The sequence below is a fragment of the Bubalus bubalis genome, chromosome X (assembly GCF_019923935.1).
Source record: "Bubalus bubalis isolate 160015118507 breed Murrah chromosome X, NDDB_SH_1, whole genome shotgun sequence".
NCBI lineage: Eukaryota > Metazoa > Chordata > Mammalia > Artiodactyla > Bovidae > Bubalus > Bubalus bubalis.
The window spans coordinates 105,345,609-105,372,903 of NC_059181.1; the positions used below are offsets into that span (position 1 = coordinate 105,345,609).

The window sequence follows — 27,295 nt, forward strand, 5'->3', positions numbered from 1 at the left end:
TTCCCCCTTCGTCTAACCGCGGGAAGAGGGCAGGAGCGCCCTCTCCTGGAGGATGCTCTTCCTGCCGCTTCCTCCACCCCGGGCCGGCGGGCTGGAGCCTAGCGCGTGAGGCTGGGACCGAGCGCCAGCCCCGGCTACTCCCCCTTTCTTCGAGGTCAGCCTCCTGAGCGCAGACGCTGCCCAATGGGAAGGCATGGTGGAGGAGGGGGCGGGATGCGTCTCTGCGCAATGCCCTGGCTACGGCGCAGGCGGGTAGGCGGGAGGGACACTAGGCTCGCGATTGATTGGTAGCTGGGCCGGCCAGTCAGCCGGGGGCGTGGGCAGGGCGCGGCCCTGAGCGGGAAACATGGCCGAGTTGGGTCCTGGCGGTGGTGGCGGCAGCGGCGGCGGCTACGAGGGTGAGAGTGACGACAGCTCGTTCCAGGCGGCCGTAGAGGTCTTCGCGAAGCTGAAGGTGCCGCGAGGCTCTGGGAGCTGCCCCAGGCGGCGGGGTCTGGGTGGCGGGGCTGCAGAAGTCGGTGGCGCCTCTGCCGGTGGGAGGCTCGTAGGCTGTCCGTCTCCGCTCCCTGGGCGGCCCCAGGCTTTCACTTTGCTGTCTCCGTGGCCCGTGCCTGGGAGTTCAGAAGCCTGAACTTTTGTCCCGCGGATGCTTTAAGGCCTGGTGTGCGGAAGGAGTGCAGGGGCGGGTGGTGGGGGTATGGGGCCACAAATCCTGGCTTCTAGGAGGAGGTCGCAGGGTCTGGGGGAGACAGATGCGCGGAGTGCATGCCTCCGGCTTTGAGTTTTCTGCAACAAATGCCGTGACAGCGGTGGTGAAGACGCCCTCCCCGCGGGGCTGCGACCCGCTCTCCCCTCATCCCCTCTCCTTTCCCCTCCGCGACACCTCTCCCCTCGCCCGCCCCCTCCCCCCCGTCCATGATCGGCCCCGTGGGCCCTCTCCCGGTTCCCTTTGCTCCATGGCCGATATTGGAATCTCGCCGTAACCCCTAGTTGCTACCAAGTCAAACTACCAATTCTGCCTCGAGAGGGGCTTGGAAAAGGACACGAAGTGGTGGGCACCTGGAGCTGCAGATGACGGGGACTGAACTCTGGGCGTGATCAAGACCGCTACCCGTGGTCCGGGGCCGGGGGTCTGTGTCACGTGCCTGGTGGCTGCTCAGCGGCAGGGAACGTGTGTGAATGGAGGTGCACTGAGAGTGTGATTACTGCTCTGCGTTTCAACCTTTTGCTGATGTTGCCTTTCTAAAACTTCCTGGCTTTCCCTTTCCTTGTTTAGGACCTCAACTGTCCCTTCATTGACGGTCTTTATATCACAGAACCAAAGACCATTCAGGAACTGCTGTGTAGCCCCTCGAAGTACCGCTTGGAAATCTTGGAGTGGATGTGCACATGGTAACAACCTGCTTTCTTCCTCCCTGACCCTTGGGGTACACAGACACCACTCAACCCACAGGGGAAGATGGGGTTTCTTCTTTATATGAGAAGGTGCCCACCGTCTTTAGTCATCTGCTTAGATAAGAAGTGAAGCCGTGCTCAGATCTGGGGAGAAAGTGCCCTGGAGAGTGCTTCAGCTTGTCTCTTCATAGCCATGCTGTAGCTGAGCTTGGCTTCTGAGCATTTTTCTGGCTGTAACTACTACTTTCAGAGCTGGCAGGGATCTGGGAAATGATGTATTTCAGACCTTTCATTTTCAGACTGAGAAGCTGATGTTCAGAGTGGAGTCAAGAACTGTCTGGGGTCTTACTACTGAGGAGTGGCAAGCTAGGGCCAAGACCCCATTTCCCAGTCCTTTGGGTCATGGTACCATTCCTCAAACACTGATGGATGTCCCCAAGGAACTGGGGGTTCAGAAGGCTCAGGCACCAATCCCAGTGCCTTCCCACCAGCAGCTCCCAGTGCTCTGGAGAGCCAGACAGGACAGCAGGCCAAGACAAAGCCAATAGGCTGAGGGCTCTGGCAGGGGTGTGCTCAAGAGGCTATGAGTGTCCAGGGTAAAGATGGACACGTTTTGCCCTGGGACCTTTGAAGGCTGTATGCTGCTGCTGCTGCTAAGTCGCTTCAGTCGTGTCCGACTCTGTGCGACCCCATAGACGGCAGCCCACCAGGCCCCGCTGTCCCTGGGATTCTCCAGGCAAGAACACTGGAGTGGGTTGCCATTTCCTCCTCCAATGCATGAAAGTGAAAAGTAAAAGTGAAGTTGCTCAGTCGTGTCCGACTCTTAGCGACCTATGGACTGCAGCCTACCAGGCTCCTCCGTCCATGGGATTTTCCAGGCAAGAGTACTCAAGGCTGTATAGGATCCTGTACGTGTGCCATGCAGGGACCTGGGCAGACTTGGCTTCCCTCACATGGTGCCAGGCACACACAAACACACACACAGCTGCACCATGTGTCCAGCCACTAGCCCCAGGTCGCAGTATGGTGTTGCACATACTTGAGATGTGCTCTAGGGTCTGAGGTGACCAGCGGGCACACAGATACATGCTCACTGGGGTACCATTCCTCAGACACTGATGGGTGTCTCAAAGGAACTGGGGGTGCAGAAGGCTCACGCACCAATCCCACTGTTGGGCACACCTCTGTTGTCTGAGTGCTGGGATGTTGGCATGGAGGAGGTCGCATTTGATCTGGGAAGGAACAGGTCATGGCGGACACTGGTTTCCATAGGAGTGGGGAGTCAAGGTGTGGGAGAGAGAACCAGGCAGCAGTGGCTTGAATGGCAGAAAGAACCTGGGACCAGGGGAGTGACATGTGAAATTGGCATTTTTGGCAGGGTGACTTGGGAGTTCTGTGGCAGATGGGTTTGGAGGGGAGAGGCTAGAGGCAGGTAAAAGACTGGAGCCTGGCTTGGAATGGCAGTGGCTCACGTGACAAGCACTGTTGGTCCTGGAAGGACTAGTGCCTGGTCCAGGAACCAGGGATAGAAGTGAGGATGGCCTGGGCTAGTTTGGAGATCTTGAGCACAGGAGGGGGGCCAAAGTCAGGCCTTAGAGAGGCTCTTGTGGGAGAGAGCCCAAAGTTGCATGGCCCAGGTGGAAACGGGACCAGGTCCCTCTGCTGGCCAGAGGGGCGACGGATGAGAGTCTGGCTGCGGCCCTCAGATGCTTTTAGTGCTTTTTTAAATACAAGAAACAATCCTTTTAAGAAACAACCAGGGAATGTCCAATTGATTTTTATGATCCCAAGCTGGCAGAAGTGCTGTAGGCCTGTTGATGGCCAAAGAGGATTTCACAGAGTCCAGTTTCTCCCAATTTCCTCTTGGCTTGTTTGCACATGGCTTCACCATTTCAGCCTCGTTTAGGTCCACCTATTCACCTTCTTCCAGGTAGAACCTGGGAACTGCATGCAGCATTGACTGGGGGTGGGGTTGGGCATGGTAGTCTTGGTGGCTTGTATGCCAAGCTGGCCCTCAGCATGGGCAAGGCAGAGCCACAGGGCCCCTGGATCTCTGAGTTCAACTCTCTTGGGTTTCCTTGGTGCCCAAGGAGCTTTACTTGCTTTCAAGGCCTTGAGCACCGTTAGTTTCTGCCCTGCTCCCTGCTGCTTCAGGAAAAGCAACTTTAATGAAAGTCCTTTCCGAGTGAGGTCACTTAGGCTTTTGGGGATCTATTCTTGAGTGTGTTGAAGTGGTTTGCTGTGGTCCAGCCTAATGGATCAGTGAGGGCTCTCGGCTCTGTGGCGCTTTGTGAGTGGGAATGTTGCCTGGCAACTAGGCCCAGGGCCAGCCTCCCAGCTTTTCACATGGTGGCACTTACCTCTCCTGCCCCTTCTGGCCCAGCCCTCTTTGACAGAAGGAATGGGTGCCTTAATGAGTAATTTAAGACAGGTAGCACAGGTGAGGCTGTTGTCCTGCCCACCTCTTCCCTGAAGTCCTGCGGTGGAGGGGTCAGGGTGGCCCCCACTAGCTCCCAGGGCCACCCCCCCCCCAGCCTGGTTGGGGCAGGTATGGCCACAGGGAAAGAACAGTGAGCCTTTTCCACCGAACACCTGCACCGTCCTCTCCCACCATGATGATGAGACAGTCAGCAGGTCCGCAGAGTGAGGCCTGGGCCCCTACCCTGCTAGAGCTGGGCGGGTTCCTGGCCCCAGTTATCCTGGGGCTCCCTGGCCACCAGCTGGAGTGCCCTTCACATGGCATGACTGCTGCGCCAGGCCTGGACCTCATGGCTGGGGTTGCCATGCTCAGACTGGGCCCCCTCACAGAGGAGACCCAGTGGGAGACTTGGGCCGTGTGTCGCTTGTGACGCCTGCTGGTGTATTGCATGTGGTCTGTGTCTGGAAATGGTTCTGCCCATCAGCTTGGCATCTTCTTTTTAAAAATTAATTTACTTATTTTAATTGGAGGTTAAGTGCTTTACAATATTGGAGTGGTTTTTGCCATGCATTGACATGAATCAGCCATGGTTGTACATCCTGAACCCCCATCCTGAACCCCCCCCACCTCCCTCCCCATCCCATCCCTCAGGGTCATTGCAGTACACCAGCTTTGAGTGCCCTGTCTCATGCATTGAACTTGGACTGGTGATCTATTTCACATATAGTAATAGACATGTTTCAGTGATATTCTTTCAAATTATCCCACCCTTCACCTTGGCATCTTAAGGCAAGATGCTTACCAGTGGCTACTCTCCTGTTTATCTGTGTGGTATTGTCAAGGCTGGGGCTCCACCAGGCCAAGGGGACAGGTGGAATGGCTGTCTCCCCACCTGGGAGTCTGGGACTGTGATCCCAGAGCCCACCACGCTAGGAGCCCTCAAATGGCTCAGAGCTGTGACCTTGGATAGCATCATTGCCTGTTGACTTATATTAGTTTAAGAACAGAAAATGCCCCTCTGTTGAAAGAGATAGGCATGGGCCTTTACTCATGGATTAGCCTGTGACAAGAGGCTGTGGTCGTTCATTCATTAATGCTTACCAGCCGCCTTTTCAGTGCTGGCTGCTGTGTTTGTTAGGGCCTAGAAGTACACAGCAGAAAGTTGGCTCCTGGCCTCGGTGAGCCCAGAGTCTGGGAGGTGAGCGCCTAGTGGAAGGACTGCGTCCAGAACCTGCAGTGATGGAGGGATGCCAATGTGGCTGCAGGTGGGTCCAGCCTTCCCACGGCTTCCCTGGGGTGGCGAATGTTAGCCAGCTGTGGGCTTCGCCGGATCAGCTGGAGCCAACTCGGTGTGTTTGGCTTGGGTGGGAAGAAAGCCCTGCAGGTGGAGAAGGGCAGTCAGCCACATGCAAGGAGAGGGGCCCAGGCCCAGCCTGCGAGGATGCCAGACCAGGGAGGTCCTTTTCACACATTCTCCAAACAGACCTGCACCATGATTGCAAGCAAAGCCAGCCCCTGGGTTCCTCCTAGAAAGGTGTCAGAGCTCTGAGGAATTCAGTTTTCTTTCCTCTTGGGCAGTCCTTTCATGTTTTTATTGTGAGAATTTTAATGTCAGTACTCAAATTTACGTTTCTGAGGTGAATTTTCAGAAATAGTTTGGTTTTGTGTTTCATTGATAAATTTATGGAGTTGAAATCACATTAGATTATCCATTTTAAAGCGAGTTTTCCAGTGCCGTTTAGCACCTGGATATGAAGATTCCCTTTTTAGAGCATCTGTAAGGAGAGGTGTGAGGGCCCCCTGCAGCCCACTCAGGCCTGACTGCTTTTGCTCTTTGCCTGCAGGGTCTGTCCCTCTTGGCTCTACAGGTTCAGCTCGCTGAAGGGGGTGTCAACTGAAGTGAAGATCCAAGGTGGGTCTCCTCTGTTACAGGAATTTTGTGTTGAACGGTGGATTCTGGCCGTTCTGACCTGGTGCATGGCCTCCTTAGCAGATTGGTGGCTTGCACAGTGGACTGGTGTTTTCAGTGGATGTCCCCAGAGCCTGCTTGGATCTGCCCTCCCTTGTGCCTGTGAAGGAGACCCCGCCAGCCCATCCACTAGGGTGCTGGGGGGCAGAGACAGCCATTTTTGCTGATGCCACCAGTGATCGGGCCACGTTGTGCTTGGGTGTGTGTGCGTGCCTATGACATGAGGCATTCCTGGGCAGGTCTCCGTTGGGGCTTATCTTGGAACTGCTTCTTTTCAATCCATTTTTGGCAGAAACTGTCCTTAAGCCAGCAATGAGCACTAGGTAAAGGGGAGCAAACTGCAGTCCTGAAGGCGCTGGCTAGCTCTTCACCCACACAGCAGTGTTTCTGAAGGTCCATCCTTCTGCGAGTCTGTGTTTGCCCCACCCCCGCCCCAGGGTGGGTGAGCTGGACCCCAGATTCCTGATCCGTGCCCCTGCTAGCCCTGCCACATTAGTTATCTGGGGCCTGTCCCGAGGCTGACATGGGTTGTGTCTCGGAGCCCATGGAGGCTGGGCCAGCCTGGTCAGCGGGTCACAAGTGAATCCTTGAACACGCATGCACAGGCACCTACCGTGGTGTTACCATTCCTAGCCTCAGTTTCCTCTTCGGTAATGTGTGGGTCAGCAGCTCAGCCTGGCCCACCCTGTGGGGGGGCCCTGGGTGGCAGAGCGGGTGGTAGATGTGAGTGCTTGAGTAAGAGTGTAATTGGGAGAAACCATGACATGCGGAAGGGGGATTAGAAGTCACCCGTTCACATTTAAGGAGCACTCGCTCTGCACCCAGCACTGCTCTCGCGGAGCTTGCTTGCTAGCTAGGAGACAGGTGATAACACAGTAGGTGGCGACATTTCTCAGTGTATCAGATGCTGAGAAGCACCATAAACAAAGGTAGGTGAAGGCAGGGTGGTGCTCGGGTGGGCTGGGAGAAGGGTGGCACTGTTGACATAAGATGGCTGGGGAAGGCCTCTCTTTTAAATAACAAGAGTTACGTGGGAAGGAAGGAAGTGAGGCAGGCAGATCTCAGGAAGAATAGTGTTTGGGGCGAGAGAAAAACAAGCAGGAGGTAGGAACAGCCAAGAGGCCAGGGTGGCTGCGGTAGAGGGCAGAGCAAAGGGCCAGGGCTGGGGTGAGGTCTGAGGGGCGATAGGGCCAGACCAGGCCAGGCCTAGTGGACTGCAGAAGGACGCGGGCCTGTATTCCAAGGAGGGCCGTATAATCCTGAATGTGGGTTTAACAGGGTCCCTGGCCTGCTGTGCTGAGATGGGTGTGGGGTGCTGGAAGAGGGGAACGCTGCCCAGATCCTGGATTTCTAGTGAAGGGACCATTTGCTGGACTTGATGAGACTCAGATGTAGGCATTTGCAGGGATTTGGGGCTAGGGGCTGCAGCACTGGGTGGGATGTAGGGCTTGTACTGGCCCCCAGCTTTGTGGCTCCAAGTCGTAGCCTACCAGCTGGTTCCTCAGAAAATGCCCAGGGTTCCCTGGAAGACGTGGCCGAGGAGTCCTTGCACTACACAGGGCCTCAGTTTCCTAATCTGTGAAATGGAAGAGTAGCCACCTGCTAGGGTTGCCTGCAAGAGGAAGGGGTGTGATGGCGTGAAGGGCCTGTATGAAACTGGCAAATGTGAGATGGTTCCTTGCGCTGTGGCTTGCCAAGGTGTCTGAAAGGGTGGCATGTGGCATCTTTGGAAGGTGCCCTGGCCTCTGTGGGCTCCTCAGGCAGCTGGCGGGCTTCTGCTGGAAGCCAGCGTTCCCTGTATGGAAGAGCATTGAATGCAGCCTCTCATCGCAGGTGAGGAATCTAGCCCCCAGAGAAGGGCAGTGACCAGGTGTAGGTCACACAGCAGGAGGCTATGCTGGCACCCCAGGGTGTCCGCCACCTGCCTCCTTGTTGGTGTCCTTTAGCAGGGAAGCACTTGGCCAGGGTGTCTGGCCTCCCCCTGTTTGGGTGGCTGTCTGCGGTAACTGGACCTTGTGTTCCAGCAGAGATGGTGAAACTGGGCCATGAACTGATGTTGTGTGGGCTGGATGACCAGGAGCTCCTGAAGGTAAGAGAGAGCCTCCCGTCCCTGTGGGCAGGGGGCCTCCATGACGCTGGGGTGATTGTGGGAAGGCTCCTTCCCTAGGAGCAAGCATCCTTAGCCCCTGGGGCAGGAACCCATAGGATTCCTTTGGGCGGACCCCTGCCATTCCTAGGACAAGGTGAGGGGCTGGTTGAGGAGGTCGAGGAGGCTTTCTGGCTTACGTGCCAGTAACTGTCATGCCCTTCCTCCCCCAGACAGCAGGTCCTTGTCATATGCCATCTCCCTGGGAAGGTGACAAACAGCTCTCTCAAGGTTACTCTGTAACACAGCCTGACCTCTTGAACCTAACATTCTGGCTTCTGAGCCCATGTACTTTCCTCCACGTGTTGCCTACCATGGGTTTCCATACAAAGGCAGCTACCCTTAAACCTACTCTGAAACCCTGCCACCTCCTCTTAAAATTTAAGAAGCATATTTGAAATAATTATTTCCATGTTTTGGTTCTTAAAAATAACAATGCTCCGGCTGTGCCTTATACATTTTTGACAGAAGACATGTTTTCAGTTCTCTTCAGTATATATGAATAGCTAGGAGTGGAATTACCTAACTTTCAGAATTCTCTGAATATGTTAAACTTTTTGAGGAACCCCAAAGTGTTTTCCAAAGTGGCTGTACCATTTCACATTCTCACCAGCATTGTGTGAGGGTTCCAGTTTCTCACATCATCACCAACACTTGTTATTTTTCATCTTTTTGATACGAGTCATCCTGGTGGGTGTAAAGGGCTATCTCATTGTGGTTTTGATTTGCATTTCTCTGATGACTAATGGTATTGAACATCTTTTCATGTGCCTATTAGTCATTTGTGTATCTTCTTTGGAGTAATGTCTCTATTCAGTTCTTTTGCCCACTTTTTAATTGGGTTGTCTTTTTATTTTTGAGATGTAAGAATTCTTTATATATTCTGGGTACAAGTCACATCAGATATTTGATTTATAAATATGTTCTCCCATTCTGTGGATTGTCTTTTCACTTTCTAGATGTGTCCTTTGGAGTTCAAAAGTTTTGAGCTTTGTTGAGAAAGAGTTTTGTATTTTTAGCTCTTGTATTTAGATCTTTGACCCATTTTGAGTTAGTTTTATGTATGGGTGTAAGGTGTGTATCCAACTTCATTCTTTTGTATGTGGCTGTCTGGTTTTTCCAGTTAATCAACCATTTAGTAAAAAGACCATTCTTTCCTCATTAGACTGTTTGGGCATCTTTGTTGAAAATTGATGAATGTAAAAGTGAGGCTTTATTTGTGGATTCTCCATTCTATTCCATTGATCTGTATGCCTGTCCTTATGCCAGTAGCAGAATGCCTTGATGACTGTAGCTTTGCAGTAAATTGTGAACATGACAGTCCTCCAACTTGACTTTTAGGGGTACCTTGAATTTCCATATGAATTTTAGAATCAGTTTGTCAATTTGTGCAAAACTGAGCTTTTACTGGAGATTGTGTTGAATCTGTAGATCACTTTGGCGAGTATTACCATCACCCCTAATAAGTCTTTCTATCCTTGAACGTGGGCTGTCGTTCCATGTAGTTTGGTTTTCTTCAGTTCTCTTGGAGACGTTTTGTAGCTTTCAGTGTATAGGTTGTGAGGGGCGGCTTACCCTTTCCTGGGCTGGTGGGGCTCCTGTAGCCCCTGTGTTGCAGAGGGGCTGGCGTGCAGCCCAGGCCACCGGTCAAGGCTTTGTGAAATCCTGAGTGACACTTGGTCTCACGTTTCTGCCCAGGCTTTCCTCCGTCTAGACCGTGTCCCACTCCTCATCTCCTTCCCTCAGGGTGCCCTTTGGGTGTATCATTCTGGCTCGGTGTTGTTTGGGGCCGGTTGGGAGAAGGAGGCCACACAAGGTAGTGATGCCCACAGTGGCAGGCCAGGGGGCATGGAGGTGGAGATGCCAGGAGCTTGCAGAGGCACCGGCCCTGTCCCTGTGGCTACGTAGGTGGGAGCCAGGCTCACAGGGAGTGCTAGGCATCTGCAACCATGATGGCTTGTGGACGGGAACTGAGCTGCAAACAAGACAGCAGAATGTGACCCTGTCCCCCAGTCTGCTGCCTCCCTGGGGCTGCCTGGGCCCCCTCGGCCCTCCCCTTCTCAGCCCACCCTAAAAGCCGCTGCTCACAGGGCTCTCAGAGCAGGCTGTGTTTACAGCCCGTATTCACACAGGCTTTCCAAGATTGAATTTGCATCATGGGGCTTGGTCTCGGGCCTCTTCCCCTTTCTGGAAGGAGTTGAGCTCTAAATCGGACTGCTCCCGGCTGAGTATCCCAGCTGCTTTTGGGGTGGGGGACTGACTCAACTGCTGCTCAGGGACTCTGGCTGTAAGGCTTGGCTATGTGTCGCCTATAGGGGAACGAGTCCCCGTTGGCCACGAATTAGCGGATGTGACGTGGCCACATCCACCGCCTGTCTTGTGCCAGGGGCCCTGAGCCTGTCCACAAGCCTGCCAGGTGGAAGCCTGGGGGGCTGCTGGCCTGTTGGGGCAGCAGGGGGCCCCTGGCACATCAGGCTACTGAGTACATGTGCCCTTCCCTGCCCAGGGCCGGGCCTGTGCCCAGAAGCAGCTGCACTTCATGGACCAGCTGCTGGACGTGGTCCGCAGCCTGAGTGTCGGCGGCTCCAGCTGCTCCAGGTAAAGGTTGGCACAGGCCCTACCTGAATCGGCCGCTGGGCGCCCTTGCTCCTCCAAGCCCCGTGGGCAGTCTTCCCAACAGGAACCCCCCATGCTCCATCCCAGGGGAACGCAGGCTCACCCCACCAAGGATGGATACCTGGGCTGTCCCTGCAGGTGGGCGGGCTCTCAGAGACTGGAGGAGATGCCTTTTCCTGGCCCCTTCGCTAGTCTCGGCTGGTCTCTGGCATTGACAGTGTGGCCCTGGGGCTGCCTTTGCAGTGCAGAGGAGTGCTTCGAGGACACCAGGGAGAAGACCGAGGGACTGCTGGGGGAGCTCTTCTCCAGCCCTTGCCTGCAGACACTCCTGAGACCCAAGTGTGAACCATGGCCTGTGGACATGCAGCCCCTTCTTGACAAGCAGAGTGACGACAGGCAGGGGTAGGTTGCCTGTTGGCTGGGACGGAGCCTCCTGTGCATGGTCCACAGGTGCCCTGATGCCCATGATGGCACCAGGCAGAAGTGACCCCTTGTCTCCCTGCAGGGCCAGCCCCTTGGTCAAGTTGGAGGAGGAGAAGGTGGCAAAACTGGCCCGGCAGCTGCAGGAGAGTGCCTCAAAGCTTCAGGCACTCAGGGTGGAGGTGAGGTGCTGGCTGCAGGGGGGCTGCATGGGGCCCCCGCCCGATGTCCTGAAGCCTCAGACAGCCCTGTCTCTCTGATGAGCATGTTGGGAGGCCTGAGTGAGGTGGCGCACATGCCAAACGGCCAGCTTCTAGAATGTGATGGCTGGAGAGGGGAGGCTTTTCCAGGAGTGGAAAAGACCAGCTTTGGGGGGGAGTCCTGTGCCAATCCTGGTACCCTGGGCTTTTCCTGGACTTTCTCCCACTACCCTCCCTGCAGCCCCGGACCTTTCCTCATTGCCGCTAAGGTCCTCAGGAGGACGTTGAGGTCCCTGTAGGCCTCCGGTCTTCCATTCATCTCCCGGTTTCTGGAAGCATGGAGTGGCCAGCAGACCCCCACTTCTCCAAGGGGTTTAGGGCTCTGCCTGGTGCCCCATGGCAGGCGGGACAGTCTCTACCCCTGACTTTGCAGTGCTTTGCACAGCAAGGAGCCACTGTGGGCAGCGCCCACGCCAGCACCCTGGACCAGAAGCTGCGCCTGGTCATCTCTGACTTCCATCAGCTCGTCATGGCTTTCCTGCAAGTCTACGACGGTGAGCTGGGCGAGTACTGCCAGCGCCCAGGCCCCTACCTCCACCCATGCGGCCGCATCATCCAGGCTGTGTACCAGACCCTGACGTCGTGCAGCCAAGTAAGCGTCGCCCTTCCCCCAGCCCCTCCCAGGGGCCACTGTACCCCCAGCGAGGCACCCGAGGGCGGGGACTGGCTGAGCTCCGGGCTCCAGGCCTCAGGCTGAAACTTAAAGGCAGGTTGGGGCTATAGAGGGGAGGAGGGGTGCTGGGAATATCCCACTTGGGTCCCCCTGCCCTTCAGGAGGGTACCCACCAAGCCACAACCGCAGGCGCAAGAAGAGGTGTGTGCGCTGTCTGTGCTGGGGACTCATCCCAGCCTACAGCTTCTGTCCTGGTGTTGGCCTCAGCCTGTCTGCACAAAAGGCTCAAGCGTTTCACAGTGTGTTTGTCCTCGCATGGCCCAGAGCAGTGCCAGACAGACAGACGGATGCTTGCCCGTCTGGGCCCTCGACCCATTTCGGACAGGCAGAAAAAGGCAGCCTCACACAGCTGAGCTGATGGCCTCAGCATTGACTCCGATCCCCGGAGCCCAGACTGCTAGCTTTGGTTATGATTATGTGCACACTTGCCACACATGACACTCTACCATCGACTCAGGGCTCCCATGGCGCTGGCCTTGGTGTTCTCACAAGAAAGCTCCCAGACTTCCGAACCTCTGACAAGCTTGTCCTTTGCTATTCTACTAGCAGGATGAGTTAGGGCACAGTCCTTGCCCATCAGAAAGGCCCTTTGACCTTGGGACATTGACTTTTACACTGTCCATCTGTGCAAAATGGACAGTGCAATGCCCTCTACCCCGGCTTTGTGTGGCCCCAGTGTGGGGTGGGATCCGAGATAGTGTGGCGTCCCCGCAGGGCCAGGAGGAAGGGAGTTACACTGGGGAGCTCTGGTGGGTGACTGTCCTTGCAGCTGGAGGCAGGTGTTCAGTGTCCACCGGGGCGGGGAGCAGGAGACGCCTCCTGTGGGTCAGACCACTGGCATTCAAGTCTACACGTCCCCACCCTCTGTTCCTCCGTTGAAGCTGTTGAAGGCGGCCGTGGAAGTCACTAGCACCTCAGTGAAAGCCGTGCACATGGCGAACCAGCAGCATGACGAGCAGATATGCTGGGGCAACAACAGCTCTGTCATGAGTCTAGGTATGTGGTCACCCCTTGCTGTGTCCGTGGCCACCCGATTGGTGGTCAGGGCCACCTTAGGGCACCTCGGCCTGCATTTGGGGACTGGTCCATTCCTGTTCTCTTCTTTTTATGATGCTTAAGGTTTTCCTTCCCTTAAAAAATGCTTTTGACAGATCTGAAAAGAAAACCATGAATGGTAGAAAATGGGGATTCTCTAAAGCTGTGCAGAGGGAAACTGAAAGCACTGCATAGTGCAGTGGCCCAGAGGCGGTCAGTGTTCATGTTTTGGTCTGTTTCCCTCTATTCTGTTTCCTTTCATCATTTTTTAAAATTAATTAATTAATTTTAATTGGAGGCTAATGACTTTACAGTGTTGTGGTGGTTTTGCCATTGACGTGAATCGGCCGTGGGTGTACAGCTGTCATCATTTTCTCTTTCTTTGTATAAGTTGAATCTAATCACATCATGCTACACTATTATATTCTTTCCCTTGGACCTCATTTTAAGCATTGACTGAAGTTCTCAAAGTCCTATTTCCTATCGTCAGACACCTCCTTTCAGACATTAGCTAAAATTTGCTTAACGTTTTCTATTACTGAGCCTGTAGGTCACTTTCGATTATTTATTGTTATACTGTTCCAGAATTTACAATACTGACAAATGGGAATAATTCAAGGTTTTATTCTTGGATAATGCTTGGGTAGATACTAATTATATGTATATTGTGGGACAGTATTTGTTGTTTCAAAACTTGGTTACAGTGACATGAGGAAATGCATACTGTATAATGTTAAAAGGAAAATGCAGGTTGAAAATGAAATATACAGTATGATCTTACTTTTCTAAAGGGAAAAAATGCAGAGGAATCCATTGTGGGAGTTGAGCTACCACATGGATGTTGATTTTCTCTGTGTGAGTCAGAGGTGGATTTAGATCATTTGTTATTCAGTCGCTAAGTTGTGTCAACCCCATGGACTGCAGCATGCTAGGCTTCTGTATCTTTCACCATCTCCCAGAGCTTGCTCAAACTCTTACCCATTGAGTCGATGATGCCATCCAAGCATCTGATCGTCTGTAACCCCCTTCTCCTCCTGTCTTCAATCTTTCCCAGCATCAGGGTCTTTTCTAATGAGTTGCCTCTTTGCATCAGGTAGCAAAACTATGGGAGCTTCAGCATCAGTCCTTCCAATGAGTATTTCCTTTAGGATGGACTGGTTGGATCCCCTTGCAGTCCAAGGGATTCTCAAGAGTCTTCTCCAACATCATGGTTCAAAAGCATCAATTCTTCAGCGCTCAGCTTTCTCTATAGTCCAACTCTCACATCCATACATGACTACTGGAAAAACCATAGCCTTGACTAGACGGACCTTTGTTGGCAAAGTAATGTCTCTGCTTTTTAATATGCTGTCTAGGTTGGTCATAGGTTTTCTTCCAAGGAGCAAGCATTTTTAATTTCTTGGCTGCAGTCACCATCTGCAGTGATTTTGGAGCCCAAGTATAAACTTGTCAAGAAAGTAAATTCTGTCACAGTTTCCATTGTTTCCCCATCTATTTGCCATGAAGTGATGGGACCAGATGCCATGATCTTAGTTTTTTGAATGTTGAGCTCTAAGACAACTTTTTCACTCTCCTCTTTCACTTTCATCAAGAGGCTCTTTAGTTCCTCTTCACTTTCTGCCATAAGGGTGGTGTCATCTGCATATCTGAGGTTATTGATATTTCTCCCAACAATCTTGATTCTAGCTTGTGCTTCATCCAGCCCTGCATTTCGCATGATGTACTCTGCCTATAAGTTAAATAAGCAGGGTGACAATATACAATCTTGATGTACTCCTTTCCCAATTTGGAACCAGTCTGTTGTCCCATGTCCGGTTCTAACTGTTGCTTCTTCACCTGCATGCAGATTTCTCAGGAGGCAGGTATGGTGGTCTAGTATTCTCGTCTCTTGAAGAATTTTACAGTTTGTTGTGATCGTTTAGTTCATTTCCTGTTTCTTTATCCTGTTCTGCAGCCTTCACATATTCTGCAGTGAACATGTATCACTCAGGGAATTTCCCTCTGATTGTCAACCTTTAAGAAAGGTCGCAGTGAACTCGTTTCAACAGTTGAGGTTCCACGTGGAGGTGAGGTTCTGCCGTCGTGGCAATGAGGCCAGTTCCTCCTGTTTGTGGGGCTAGCTTTGCTGTTTCCCACCTTCCTGCTATTGGGTAAGGTCAAAATTGTGTCTGCATTTAATTTTAAACTTTGTTTCTGAGTAAGTTTCTTCTTCTTATGGAAAATATACTCAGAGAAGGTTTTTCGTTGTTGTTGTTTTTTGTTATAAGAAAAAAGCAGCCTTTAGGGAGGAGTCTTAACTCAGGGTTAGACAAGTGAAAAGTTGCCTCTGTCCCTTGGGCTGTGGCAAACCCCCTTCAGTCCATTGCCACTGACTTTAAAGCAGATAGTTGTGTGACCACAGACCAGGCTAAGAGATGGAACATGCCTCGCACACTAGCGACTCCATCAGCCGCTTCCTGCCTGCAGCTGAGCACTGGCCCGGCTTGGTGAGGATTCTGTCCCGGTGCCTGCACCTCCCAAGTGAGGGTCTGTGATTGCTCACATTCATTGACATATAATGGAGGCCCTGGCGTACTCTCTTCCATCTTCCGTTCTCAGATCTGTCTTGCCCTTTGGCTCTTTTGACAGTCTTGGTGTGGGGTCACTTTTGAGTTTCTCCCATTTGGAATTGTGTGAGCTACTTGGGTGTATGGCTTCATGGTTTTCCTCCACACTCAGCCAGATGGCTGATGTTTCCTTCCTCTGCACCTCTGTTGGTTCTGCCTTAAGGTCAAGTAGAGTCATGGGCTCAGGGCCTTTGCAGGTCTCTTCCAGATGCCCGCACAGCCCCAGGCACGTGTGTGGACTTCCATATTCCCAGGACTCTTGCAGCTCTTCAGAGCCCTCGTGGGCCTCTCTTGCCCTATTGTCTCCTTCTGCACTTGCTTTGTCTGTGTTTGCCCCAACCCTTTTCCACCGCCAGAGGCAGTGGTCATTCAGAGAAGAGAACTTTCCAACCAACTTGAATGAACATACTCAGCATCTTGTCCACACATACTGAGGAAACTGGGAAGAACCAGCAAGGAGGAATGCAAGCAGACACTCTTAGGCGTTAAACACGGTTGTCAAAGTGTTCAGAACAATCCATGGAGAGAGTTAGGCAGATCTTGAGTAGAAAACATCTTGAGACTCAGGAGACAAGGGGCAGATAAACAAGGGCAAAGAAAAACAGCACAGAGATGGGCTGAGATCTCTGACACTGAGAAAGGAAGGCAGGAGGAGGGAGGCAGTTGCAGAGTTGAGGGCTGAGTCCAGACCAGAGGGAGCCCCAGGACGCACTCCAGACCTAGCCTCCCATTAATCCACAGTAGCAGGGATGCAGCATCAGGGGCCCAGGCTTCTAGAGACAGCACAGCTTGGCCAAACCCTGAGTCAAGAGAAGGCCATGTAGCACTGAGGGCCTGGGACAGAGGGGCGACATGTGAGCTGAGGATACGCCCAGATCTCTGGGAGCCCAGGAGCAGGGCTGGAGCACCTGGAGATTGGGAGAATCTGAGGACTTAGTAAAGGGAAATGACACCTCCAAATCCTATCTATATGTAAGAGAAATGTGAGTGCCCTCGGAGGGAGCAGTGATGGTGAGTGGGAAGGCTCGTTGGGGCCAGGCCTGTCTCCTCTCCGTGAGATGCCCACCCAGCCATCACTCCCAGGCTCACCCCGTGATGCCCAAGCTTTGCACTCACCCTTGGGATGGGCAGGACCGAACACCACTTGCCAACCTTGTGGGAGGGCAGAGGACGGGCTGGGGAGGCGAGCTCCTAGAGGATGGACTCGGACAAGCTAAAGGAAGGGCTGATCAAAATCCATACAGCATCTTAATCATGAACCTCCCTGACTCCTGGGCTCTGCAGAGAGGGGTGGGGAGGGACCCGGCCAAGCCAGTGAATTCCAGCCTGGGGACTCTGCCTGGGGCCCCCAGGGGCTTCCATCGGAGCTCACCAGGCCCTGGCCCCCTCAAGGGCTCTTGGCTCAGCCCATCGCTGGGTGCCCTGGGCCCGAGGACAGCTGGACTGACTGACCTTGCTATTTGCCATTCTCTTTCATTGGCAGCCACCAAAATGGAAGAGCTAACCCAGCAATATAAGACCTTCAGCAACTGTCTGCACAAAGGCCCACAGTAGCCTGTGGGCAGTGAGCTCTGCCCCGAAGAGCCAGGCAGCAGCAGTCAGTTCCCTTGCCGTGAAGACATGGCCTCTAGCTGCTCAGCACCTTCAGCTCTTTGGCAAGGGGTCTGGGGGTGGGGAGTGTGAGGGGAGGGTAACATGGGGATGGTGGGGGGTGGAGGTGGGGTGAGTGGGGTGGGTTTGGGCGGTGTGAGCTGGGGAGAAAAGAAAGCCAAGGTTTTTAGAAGTTGCCTCCAGCCTGCTTTTTTGCTTCTGTGGCTCTGCCTGACTGCCTCCCTGCCCATCCTGCCTGCCCCACGTTCCAGCGCCCGTTAAGCTTGGCGGTGTCTTGTCACGACTCCTGGCTGAAGGCGACCACGGCCTCCCCCAGGCCCTGATCTGCTGCTTCCTCCCCCTGACCCTGGGCTGGCCTTGGGGGTGCTGGCACTCACTGCATCTGGGGTGTGGCCGGTGGGGGCGTGTGCTTCCTTCTCCTGCCTCCCCAGGCCACCCAGAACCGACCTGGGGAATTCTTGCTGGTGGCCTGACTGGTTGGCCAGGAAGCAGCTGTCGGGGCTTTCCAGGGCCACCCAGTATCTGCCTGAGCTGTGTCACAGCCATCTCCTTGCAAGCCCAGGGACAGGCACACCCGGTGGAGTCCCCTGCCCCCGCCTCAGCTCAGCATCAGGCTGAAGGGCGCTGGAGGAGGCCCCCCCGCGCCCCCGTCTAAGCATTTGGTTGCCAGTCTCACTTGCACCTTCATTTCCCTGATTCCCCTGTGGCTGTTCAGACCAGGAGGCTCCAGGGAGCTCGTCCCCTGCCATCGGTGGAAGTGGGAGCGTAGGCAGACCCCTGGGCACTGTGGTCCAGATTCCCTGACAGCTTTACAGCCCAGGAGACTGGAGGGCCTGCTGTGGGCAGGCTGCCCCCGGCATCTCTGCTGCCTCCCTGTGCCCCAGTGGGAGACCGGGCTTATGAGCACCCGCTGCCGGAGGCTGGCATGACTTGCCTGGGGATGAGGTCCTAGGGATGGTGCCATCCGCTCTCCTGGAGCAGGGAGGGCCTTTTCTCTTACCTCCTACATTGACTGTGCCCTTCACCCTGACCCATGCCACTTGGGCCAGGCAGGACCTGGAGCCTCTGGCTCTCATGGCACTCGGTGGAGGGCTGTTCCCACCTACCACACCTCCCTTGCTCCTTCCCTGGCAGCCTCTGCTTCAGGCCCCTGAGATACTCTAGGGAAGAGGAGCCCCCCAAAGTTGGGGGGCCGCTGCCCTGATGCACCCCAGCTGCTGTCAGTGGGGCCACACTGTGGCCTGTCCTCCTAGCTCACTTTGGTTGACCCTGGTGACGGAGCTGTGCCGTGGAGATGCCCCTTTGGGAGGGCGCCAGCCTGGGGCTGGGTGTTGAACCCAAGGCAGCAGGCCCGGCTGCTGCTGCCAGACCTGATCAGTCGTGGAGGCAGGGCAGAGGGCTTGGGTTTCCTCTTAATGCCTGTGAGACACCTGTGACGACACGTTCTTCCAGCCCAGGCTGTGCTCTGCCTGTGGGGAGCCCGCCTGCGGCCCGGGAGCCAGCTTTTCAGCCTGTAAAAACATGGGGTGTGTGTCCCAGCAGCTGTGAGCAAGTGAGGGGGTGGCAAGCTGGCCACACAGGTCCTGTGGCCTGGGATCTCCTCCCTACCCAATGGGCAGCTGGGGGCAGGCCACAGCCACAGATTAAAGGCCGCCCAGAGCAGCCTGTGTGAGACAGGTGTCCAGTAGCCCAAGAACCCAGCCAGCAGCTGCTGCAGGTAAGCCAGTGTGGCCAGCTGCCAGGGCCCAGAGGCAGAACAGGGGCCGGATCAGGTCAGATCCAAATTGGATCCACCCGTGTGCCGGGAGGAGGCCAAGCCAGGGAGACTGGGAATTCCCAAGAGAGTTGTCTTGGGTGCCTGCTTGTCTGCTTCCCAGCAGCTGATCCCAGGGGCACGTTTGTTGGGTGCTGGGCCTGAGGCTGCTGGCCACAGTGTGCTGGTGATGGTGCCATCCTGGGCTGCAGTCCCTGGTGACATGGGCCTGGTACACTGCCTGTCCATGTCCTTGGGGTCCAGAAGCAGAGGCCCCAGGCCAGGGTCTGGGCATATCATTCCTGCCTTTTGCTGTTTACTAGATGGTAGCAATGGGGATGGTCAGGGAGGGACCGAGGGACACCATGAAGGCAGGTGACAAGACCCTAGGAGGCCTCATCCTGGACAGAAGTAACAGATCCCTGTCGCTGGATCCCAGTTCAGAAGGCCCCATAGCAGTCTTTCTGGATCTGGGTCTTAGAAATGGCTCCTAGAGCCTAAAGGCCCATGAGGTAGCCAGAAGGGAAGCCAGAAGGGTCAGGACCTTGGCCACGGGCAAAGCTGTGGCCGGCTGAGGCCAGGCATCCCCATCTCTTGGGCCCCTGTGTCTTCTGCCTCTTATTTTGGCAGCTATAGGCTTCCCTGTCTCTGTGAAAACCATCACCATGTCCAAGCGACCTCGGGCCGAGACGTTTGTCTTTCTGGACCTGGAAGCCACTGGGCTCCCCAGCGTGGACCCTGAGATCGCCGAGCTCTCCCTGTTCGCAGTCCACCGGTCCTCCCTGGAGGACCTCAAGTGCGATGAGTCTGGGGCCCCCCTGCCACCCCGGGTCATGGACAAGCTCACACTGTGCATGAGCCCAGAGCGCCCCTTCACTGCCAAGGCCAGTGAGATTACCGGCCTGAGCCGCGAGGGCCTGGGCAGGTGCGGGAAGGCTGGCTTTGACAGCACCGTGGTACAGATGCTGCAGGCCTTCCTGAGCCGCCAGGAGGGCCCTGTGTGCCTGGTGGCCCACAATGGCTTCGATTACGACTTCCCCCTGCTCTGCACAGAGCTGCGGCGCCTGGGGGCCCACCTGCCCCAGGACACTGTCTGCCTGGACACGCTTGCGGCACTGCAGGGCCTGGACCGTGCCCACAGCCATGGCACTCGGGCCCAGGGCGGTAAGAGCTACAGCTTGGGCAGCCTCTTCCGTCGCTACTTCCAGGCGGAGCCGAGCGCGGCCCACTCTGCTGAGGGCGATGTGCACACCCTGCTCATGGTCTTCCTGCACCGCGCCACTGAGCTGCTTGCCTGGGCCGACAAGCAGGCGCTCAGCTGGGCCCACGTGGAGCCCATGTATGTGCCACCCGATGGCTCGAGGCCTGAACCAGGGGCTCAATGATGCTGCCACCCAGGGCGACGAGGCCCCAGTGCCTGCAGCAGGGCAGCACCAGCATCTGTGCTATTCAGCCGGGCCCAGACGCCTGCCAGGCTTTACCCCATTCTGGCCCAACCAGCCTCGCAGCCCTAAAGCCTTCTCCTGGCCTCTTCCCTGGCCCGGGTGCCAGGGGAGTTGGTTGCTGCTGGCACCCACCTGTCACCCCGTCTTTCAATAAACATTGACCACTGCTCACCAGCTGCCTTTCAGTTCACCTCTTCCCCATACCCTGCCCAGAGCGGGCAGGCAGGGAGCAAGGCCCAGGGCAGGAGCCGAGCCCCCACCACCCGCCCCCCAGGGCAGCCCTCTGTGGCCTCTCTGCGGTGAGTCTGCTGGGTGAGACTTCATGCTCAGAGCCTGGTCCAAAGGGTTGACAGGCTGGGGCTGTGGACCTCAAGCCATGGGCCTCTGCCCTGGCTGGTCTGTTCCCACAGCCTTGATTATCAGCCCCCAGAGACCCCCAAAAATCAGTGAGCAGAACCTAAGGAACCTCTGTGGGGCCCGAATGTGTATCGGCAAGGCCCCACTGCCTCCTTCCCAGAGCCCTGTCCCTGCTCTTGAGTGGGCAGCAGGCTGAAAGGATAGAGTCAGGAGGTGGGTATGCAGAGCGCTGAGCAAAGTGGGGTGGGGGCCGCTGGTGTGGGAGGAGGGCTGGAGATACGCACATCGAGCATGCAGGGAGGGTACTGTCGGGGCTTCAGCTGTGCTGCATAGGTGCTCAGTGAGGTAGACAGCTTGGAAGGAGTCTGTCCTGGGCCCCGCGAGGCTGAGAAGGGCCGGGAGTCATTTCAGGGCAGAGGGTACCTTCTCAGCTGTCGGCTTGGCGGGGGCGTCGGCTGGCCCACCTGCTGCTGGGGCCCTGCTGGTGGCACCAAAGGATGAGGCAGGGTAGGGGCAGGATATTCAGGAGACAGAGCAGGTGAGAAGGGGCGGGAAGGTGGGGCGACCATGCCCAGGAGTGACTCACATGAGCCGCGCTTTGAGCCTTGAGCCAGCTGGGCCATCCCGAAACACAAAAGTAGGTCAGAGTGGTTGGGGCCACGGTGGTGGGCAGGGTGGCAGACGGAAGAGGCCAGGACCCAGGCAGTGGCTGCCTCAGGCCAGCCTCATTCCCCAGCTAGGGTCCGGACGGACCCTGACAGCACCGGAGAGCCACACAGTGCTGTAAGCAGGGGAGAGGAAAAGTCGACTTCTGTTTTTACAACATCTCTCAGGCTGCACTGTGGGAAAGACCTGAGGGGAACAGTCTGGGAGGTTGGTCCACGCCCTGCCACCTGCCCCGGGGAGAACACCCACCTGGGAGAGGGCCAGAGCGGGGCCCTGGTCCAGGAGCCAGTGGCAGGCAGAGCTGAGAGTCGGGGGTGCCCAGGGCCCCCCAGATCCCTGATGTCCGGGCACAGCCGGGTCCCTTTATCTCATTAGCCAGGCTCTGGGCCACCGACTCACCAACTCATTGAGTGGGTGAGGCCAACAGGGCCCCCTCCAGGCCACAGTGGGTGGATCAATGGCCTTTTGTGAGCCCAAGTGCTTCTCCCTACCCAGTGCCAGCTTGCTGGGCCTTACAGTAGCTGGGGCACAGGCACCCTCCCTGAGCCCATGCTCAAACTGGCCAGGTGATGTGTACCTGCTGCATGGAGCAGACAGGCTGGGGCATGTCCCCTTGTGTCTGCAAGCTGTGATGTGCTGATCCACGGTGACAAGTAAATGTAAGCCTGTGTGTGTGTGTGCAGCTCTGTGTTGGGGGAGCGTATATATTTCTCTATGTCTGTCTATATATGCACACAGACACACACAGACATGTAAGTTTATTATAAATTTTACTGTTATAAAAGATGTAAACACACAATGTACAAATAAATCTACAATATATATATAATAAAACACATGATACACTATTTCTCAATTCCATATGACCCACTGATTCTCACCAAAACCTCTTCAGTTAACTTGCCAAACTTTTGGATTGGTACCTGACCCACAGTTGCAACTGAGGGCTGACTGTGGTTCCCACATAAACATTGGTTGATATTTCCACTGATCTTACCAAGACAAAAGCGAAACAGCAAAGGTGTGTGTTGGAACCTCATATGTTCATTGGTGACATGAACAAAATCTCTGCTGAATTGGATAGTAGTTTTTGATACTGGAAGTTTTTTCTTTTTGTTATTCACAATGTAATTACTACAGACTCAAGTCTATGCATGGAGAAGGCATGGAGAAGGTACTCTTGCCTGGAAAATCCCATGGACGGAGGAGCCCGGTAGGCTGCAGTCCGTGGGGTTGCTAGAGTCGGACACTACTGAGCGACTTCACTTTTACTTTTCACTTTCATGCATTGGAGAAGGAAATGGCAACCCACTCCAGTGTTCTTGCCTGGAGAATCCCAGGGATGGGGGAGCCTGGTGGGCTGCTGTCTATGGGGTCGCACAGAGTCAGACACGACTGACGTGACTTAGCAGCAGCAAGTCTACACAATCAACTGAATAATAATCAGTCTAGCCCCGGTTTGCAGGCAGTGCTGATTCCTGTGGGGTAAATACTCCCACCAGGCCAAACTGTTGTAAAAACATGGCTACCCACATGACGTCATTGAACGTGTGGTTCAGAAGAGATCCTGGGTGGTGCACTGTGCCGAGGTACTGGGGTGAAATAAGACGTGATGCGTTTTGAGTATCTCCTTTGTTTCTTTAATACAATTTAAGTGGAAGTTTATACAGTTGAATTTTTAAAATAATGGCATTTGACAATCAACTCTCAAAATTCCTGAACTTTACAAAATGTGTTTATGTCTTTATTTGGCTGTGCTGGGTCTTTGTTGCGGCATGTGGGATTTGTAGTTGCGGCATGTGGGATTTGTAGTTGCGGCATGTGGGATCTAGTTTCCTAGCCAGGGATTGAACCTGGGCCTCCTGCATTGGGAGCGAGGAGTCCTTAGCCCCTGGACCACCATGGAAGTACCCTGAACTTTTAACATCCACTAGAATGGCTACAACACAAAAGACCAATGATCCTGAGTATTGACAAGGATGGGGAAGAACTGGGAGGCTCAGGCACCACTGGTGGGGGTGGGAGATGGGACAGAAACTTTGGAAAGCAGTTTGGCCGCATGTTAAGATATTAAACACTCACCTACCATAATGACCTGATGATTCCACTCCTGAGTATCTATTTACCCAAGAGAAATGAATGCATGTGCACACACACAGACTCGCACACCTCTGCTTGTGGCAGCTCTAGTCATTACTGCCCCAGGTTCCTGGGCTGGTGAGTGGTTGCAGACTGTGTGCATCCACAGGGCTGAACTCGGGACTCACAGCAACCATGCTGAGCAGCAGGGTCAGACCTGAAGAACCAACTCCGCTGCTCCAACTCACCCTAGCCAGCCACCTGCCCCTCATCAAAAAGTGTCAGTTGCTCCCAAGCCATGTCCATGTCTGCCAGTGCGGATGCAGCTGTGATCAGGAGCATACCGGATTGAAAACAGAACTATCCATGCAGCAGGACGAGGAGATGAGGACAGAAGACTGGAGCAGCGGGCTGGAGATGTCTTTCCGTGGAGAGTCCACAGACTATAGGGCACCATGTGCATAGGACTTCAGCTTGTATCTTTAAGAATCCCATCTGTCTATCTTCTTTTGGCTCAGTTTTTGTTCTCCCCTCCCCCCCCACCAGTTTCTCAAGAGGAATACTAACCTCCTTTGTCAGCTTCCATCTTGAATCAGTAAGGCACTCAAAGTGTGCAATTTTGCCCTGAATGAGATTTTCCTTTGTCTTGTACATTTGTCACTAAACATTCCTCTTTGCTTTGTATTGGGAGATGCTTTCAAATTTCACTTTTCATTTCCTCACCTGTCTACTGCTTGCATAGTAGAGTTTGTCTTGGTTTCCAAGTTGTTGAGACTGTGGTAATCCTTTATATGTGTATTTCGAATTGTACTGGATAGTGGTCTGAAGACATATTGCTTAAGATTTTGGGGTGGGGCTGTATTAGCTTTCTAGGGCAGTTTTAACAAAGTACCGCAAATTGTAATGTCCCCTTTTTATAAAGGCCCGGTCCTGTTGGAGTAGGACACACCCTACTGACCTCATCTGTACTTGAACATCTCTGTGAATCCTGGTCTCCAAAGGTCATGTGCTAAGGTTCTGGGGGTTAGGACTCTTAACAGAATTCAACCAATGCTGCTGCTGCTGCTGCTAAGTCGCTTCAGTCATGTCCGACTCTGTGCAACCCCATAGACGGCAGCCCACCAGGCTCCCCCGTCCCTGGGATTCTCCAGGCAAGAACACTGGAGTGGGTTGCCATTTCCTTCTCCAATGCATGAAAGTGAAAAGTGAAAGTGAAGTCGCTCAGTCGTGTCCGACTCTAGCAACCCCATGGACTGCAGCCTACCAGGCTCCTCTGTCCATGGGATTTTCTAGGCAAAAGTACTGGAGTGGGGTGCCATTGCCCTCTCCGAATTCAACCAATAATAGAGGTCAAATGCATGAAACATTTAAAATGCCCAACAGACTGAAAAAAATTAATGTCCTCAGAGATGTGTGCTTTTCACTATTTCTCTAGAATCTAGTTTGATAATTGCACTATTGAATTTCTCCTTTTTTTTGGTCCACTAGATCAGCCCAACCCTGTGATACAGTATTAAAATACTCCATTATCATTGTATTTTACTGACATCATCCCACCTGTCTAGTAGTTTTTCTCTGAGCACTTAGTTGCCATGTATTCGTATGGCTTTATGACTGTAGCAGTCAGGGTGCTTCTGAGAAACAGGACAAGTTGGAGAGCTCTAGATATGTGTACATATGGAATCGGCTTATATATTTCTGGGGGCTGGCAACTCTGAAGTCTGCAGAATGAGCCATCGGGCCAGAGACTCAGGGAGGAGTAGCAGATTGGTCCAAAGGCCCTTTGGAGGCAGAATCCCTTCCTCTTCGGATGACCTCGGTGTTTTTGTCATCAGGCTTTCAGCTGATTGCATGCAGCCCACCCACGTTATGTAGACTGACCTGCTTTTCTCAGTTGCTAACTATGTTTTCCTGTTATGCTAAGTCACTTCAGTCGTGTCCGACTCTGTGTGACCCCATAGATGGGGGCCCACCAGGCTCCCCCGTCCCTGGGATTCTCCAGGCAAGAACACTGGAGTGGGTTGCCATTTCCTTCTCCAATGCATGAAAGTGAAAAGTGAAAGTGAAGTCGTGTCTGACTCGTAGCGACCCCATGGACTGAAGCCTACCAGGCTCCTCCATCCAAAGGATTTTCCAGGCAGGAATACTGGAGTGGGGTGCCATTGCCTTCTCTGATGTTTCCCTGTTAATCTCATCTCAAAAATCCCTTCACAGTGACATCTAGAGGGATGCCTTGACTGAACACTGGGAACCCTAGCCTAGCCAACTTGACACAGAAACCTGCCGGCACAATGACTGCTCCACAGCCTTGTTCTATGTGCTTTACCTTGTCTGTGGAGATGGACCCACATGGTTTGCAAAGTGACCACCCACCACTGATTCCTTCATCTCCTCTTCTTTCCTGAGGCTTCTGCCCTGTGTGCTGTGTAGACAGTTTCTTCCCTTGCTGGGTGAGTGGCTGTGGCTGGGACAGGAACTCCTGGCCTGCATGTGGCCCCAGATTCCAGCTTCCAGAGTTGCCTGCCATCTCAATAAACAAGAAGTTATGCCAGCGATCAAGCCATCAGCCACTGCAGCTGCCCCAGTACTGTGTATCCTGAGAGGAATTCAGGATGGAGAAAAATAGGATACTGATCCTAGATAGTTAATGTGTGTATCAAGGGAATGATATCAATGAGCCCAGACCCTTGAATCTCTCCCCCACATAGAAAAGCATGAAATTCATTAACTTGTGATGTCTGTTTTTTGTGATTAGCAGCAATTTTTTGGTGTTTGACTACCATTTTGTTGTTTTGAAGCAAAATCTGGGTCCTCCTTGACCTCTCTGGAACAGTTTCTCAGAGCTCTCTGAAAGGCTTTCTCCTGGACTATAATCCTCAGTAATGGCCCCAAATACAACATAATTCTCAACTTTTAGGTTTTGCTTTTTTTTTCAGTCAACAATCCATTTCTATTGTCACTGGTTCCTTATATTCTGAAGCTTCTAAGAGGTTTTTCTGGGATTTCAGGAATGTTCAATAGGCAATGCCCTGGTTTGTGGTAATCAATCTGGTTTCAAACTTGGGGAGCCCACGCACTGTGTAGACGAATCATCACAGTCCCAGGGAGTCCAGTAGGGGAGGGTGGGCCCCAGACCTCAGATCCACGTCCTTCCACTTTAGGCTCCCTGCCCCTGGACCCTGCCCACCCACAGTCCTCTCCACAAAAGTAGAAATGAAAGCAAACAACTTCACTCCTCAGTTCAGTTCAGTTACTCAGTTGTGTCCGACTCTTTGTGACTCTATGGACTGCAGCATGCCAGGCTTCCCTGTCTATCATCAACTCCTGGAGCTTGCTCAAACTCATGTCCATCAAGTCAGTGATGCCATCCAACTATCTCATCCTCTGTTGTCCCCTTCTCTTGCCTTCAATCTTTCCTAGCATCAGGGTCTTTACCAATGAATCAGTTCTTCACATCAGGTGGCCAAAGTATTGGAGTTTTACCTTCAGCATCAGTTCTTCCAATGTATATTCAGGACTGGTTTCCTTTAGGATGGACTGGTTGGATCTCCTTGCAGTCCAAGGGACTCTCAAGAGTCTTCTCCAACACCACAGTTCAAAAGCATCCATTCTTCAGCGCTCAACTTTCTTTATTGTCCAACTCTCATATCCATACATGACTGCTGGAAAAACCATAGCTTTGACTAGATGGACAAAGTAATGTCTGCTTTTCAATATGCTGTCTAGGTTGGTCATAGGTTTTCTTCCAAGGAGCAAGTGTCTTTTCATTTCATGGCTGTAATCACCATCTGCAGTGATTTTGGAACCCCCCAAAATAAGCCCTGTCACTGTTTTCATTGTTTCCC

At 53.7% G+C, this 27,295-nt stretch overlaps 2 protein-coding genes across 6 annotated transcripts; both read left to right on the top strand.

Moving 5' to 3' along the window:
• The first annotated feature begins 261 nt into the window (after window positions 1-261).
• Window positions 262-17,216, top strand: HAUS7 (HAUS augmin like complex subunit 7). 5 transcript variants are annotated; one of them, XM_044936553.2, is made up of 10 exons: window positions 262-398; window positions 1,277-1,392; window positions 5,659-5,726; window positions 7,808-7,872; window positions 10,436-10,527; window positions 10,789-10,947; window positions 11,051-11,147; window positions 11,599-11,817; window positions 12,780-12,894; window positions 17,023-17,216. In XM_044936553.2, exons 2-10 carry the CDS (start codon window positions 1,382-1,384, stop codon window positions 17,091-17,093), a joined length of 897 nt encoding a protein of 298 aa, XP_044792488.2. In that variant the 5' UTR covers window positions 262-398; window positions 1,277-1,381; the 3' UTR covers window positions 17,094-17,216. The 5 variants fall into 5 exon arrangements, with proteins under 5 accessions (XP_044792488.2, XP_006043762.3, XP_006043763.3 ...); XM_006043700.4 differs by having other exon boundaries at window positions 297-454; XM_006043701.4 differs by having other exon boundaries at window positions 297-454; window positions 7,811-7,872.
• Window positions 17,217-17,274: 58 nt separating this feature from the next.
• On the top strand, window positions 17,275-20,519 carry TREX2 (three prime repair exonuclease 2). Its single transcript, XM_006043702.4, has 2 exons — window positions 17,275-18,867; window positions 19,534-20,519. Exon 2 carries the CDS (start codon window positions 19,569-19,571, stop codon window positions 20,286-20,288), a length of 720 nt encoding a protein of 239 aa, XP_006043764.2. The 5' UTR covers window positions 17,275-18,867; window positions 19,534-19,568; the 3' UTR covers window positions 20,289-20,519.
• Window positions 20,520-27,295: the final 6,776 nt, after the last annotated feature.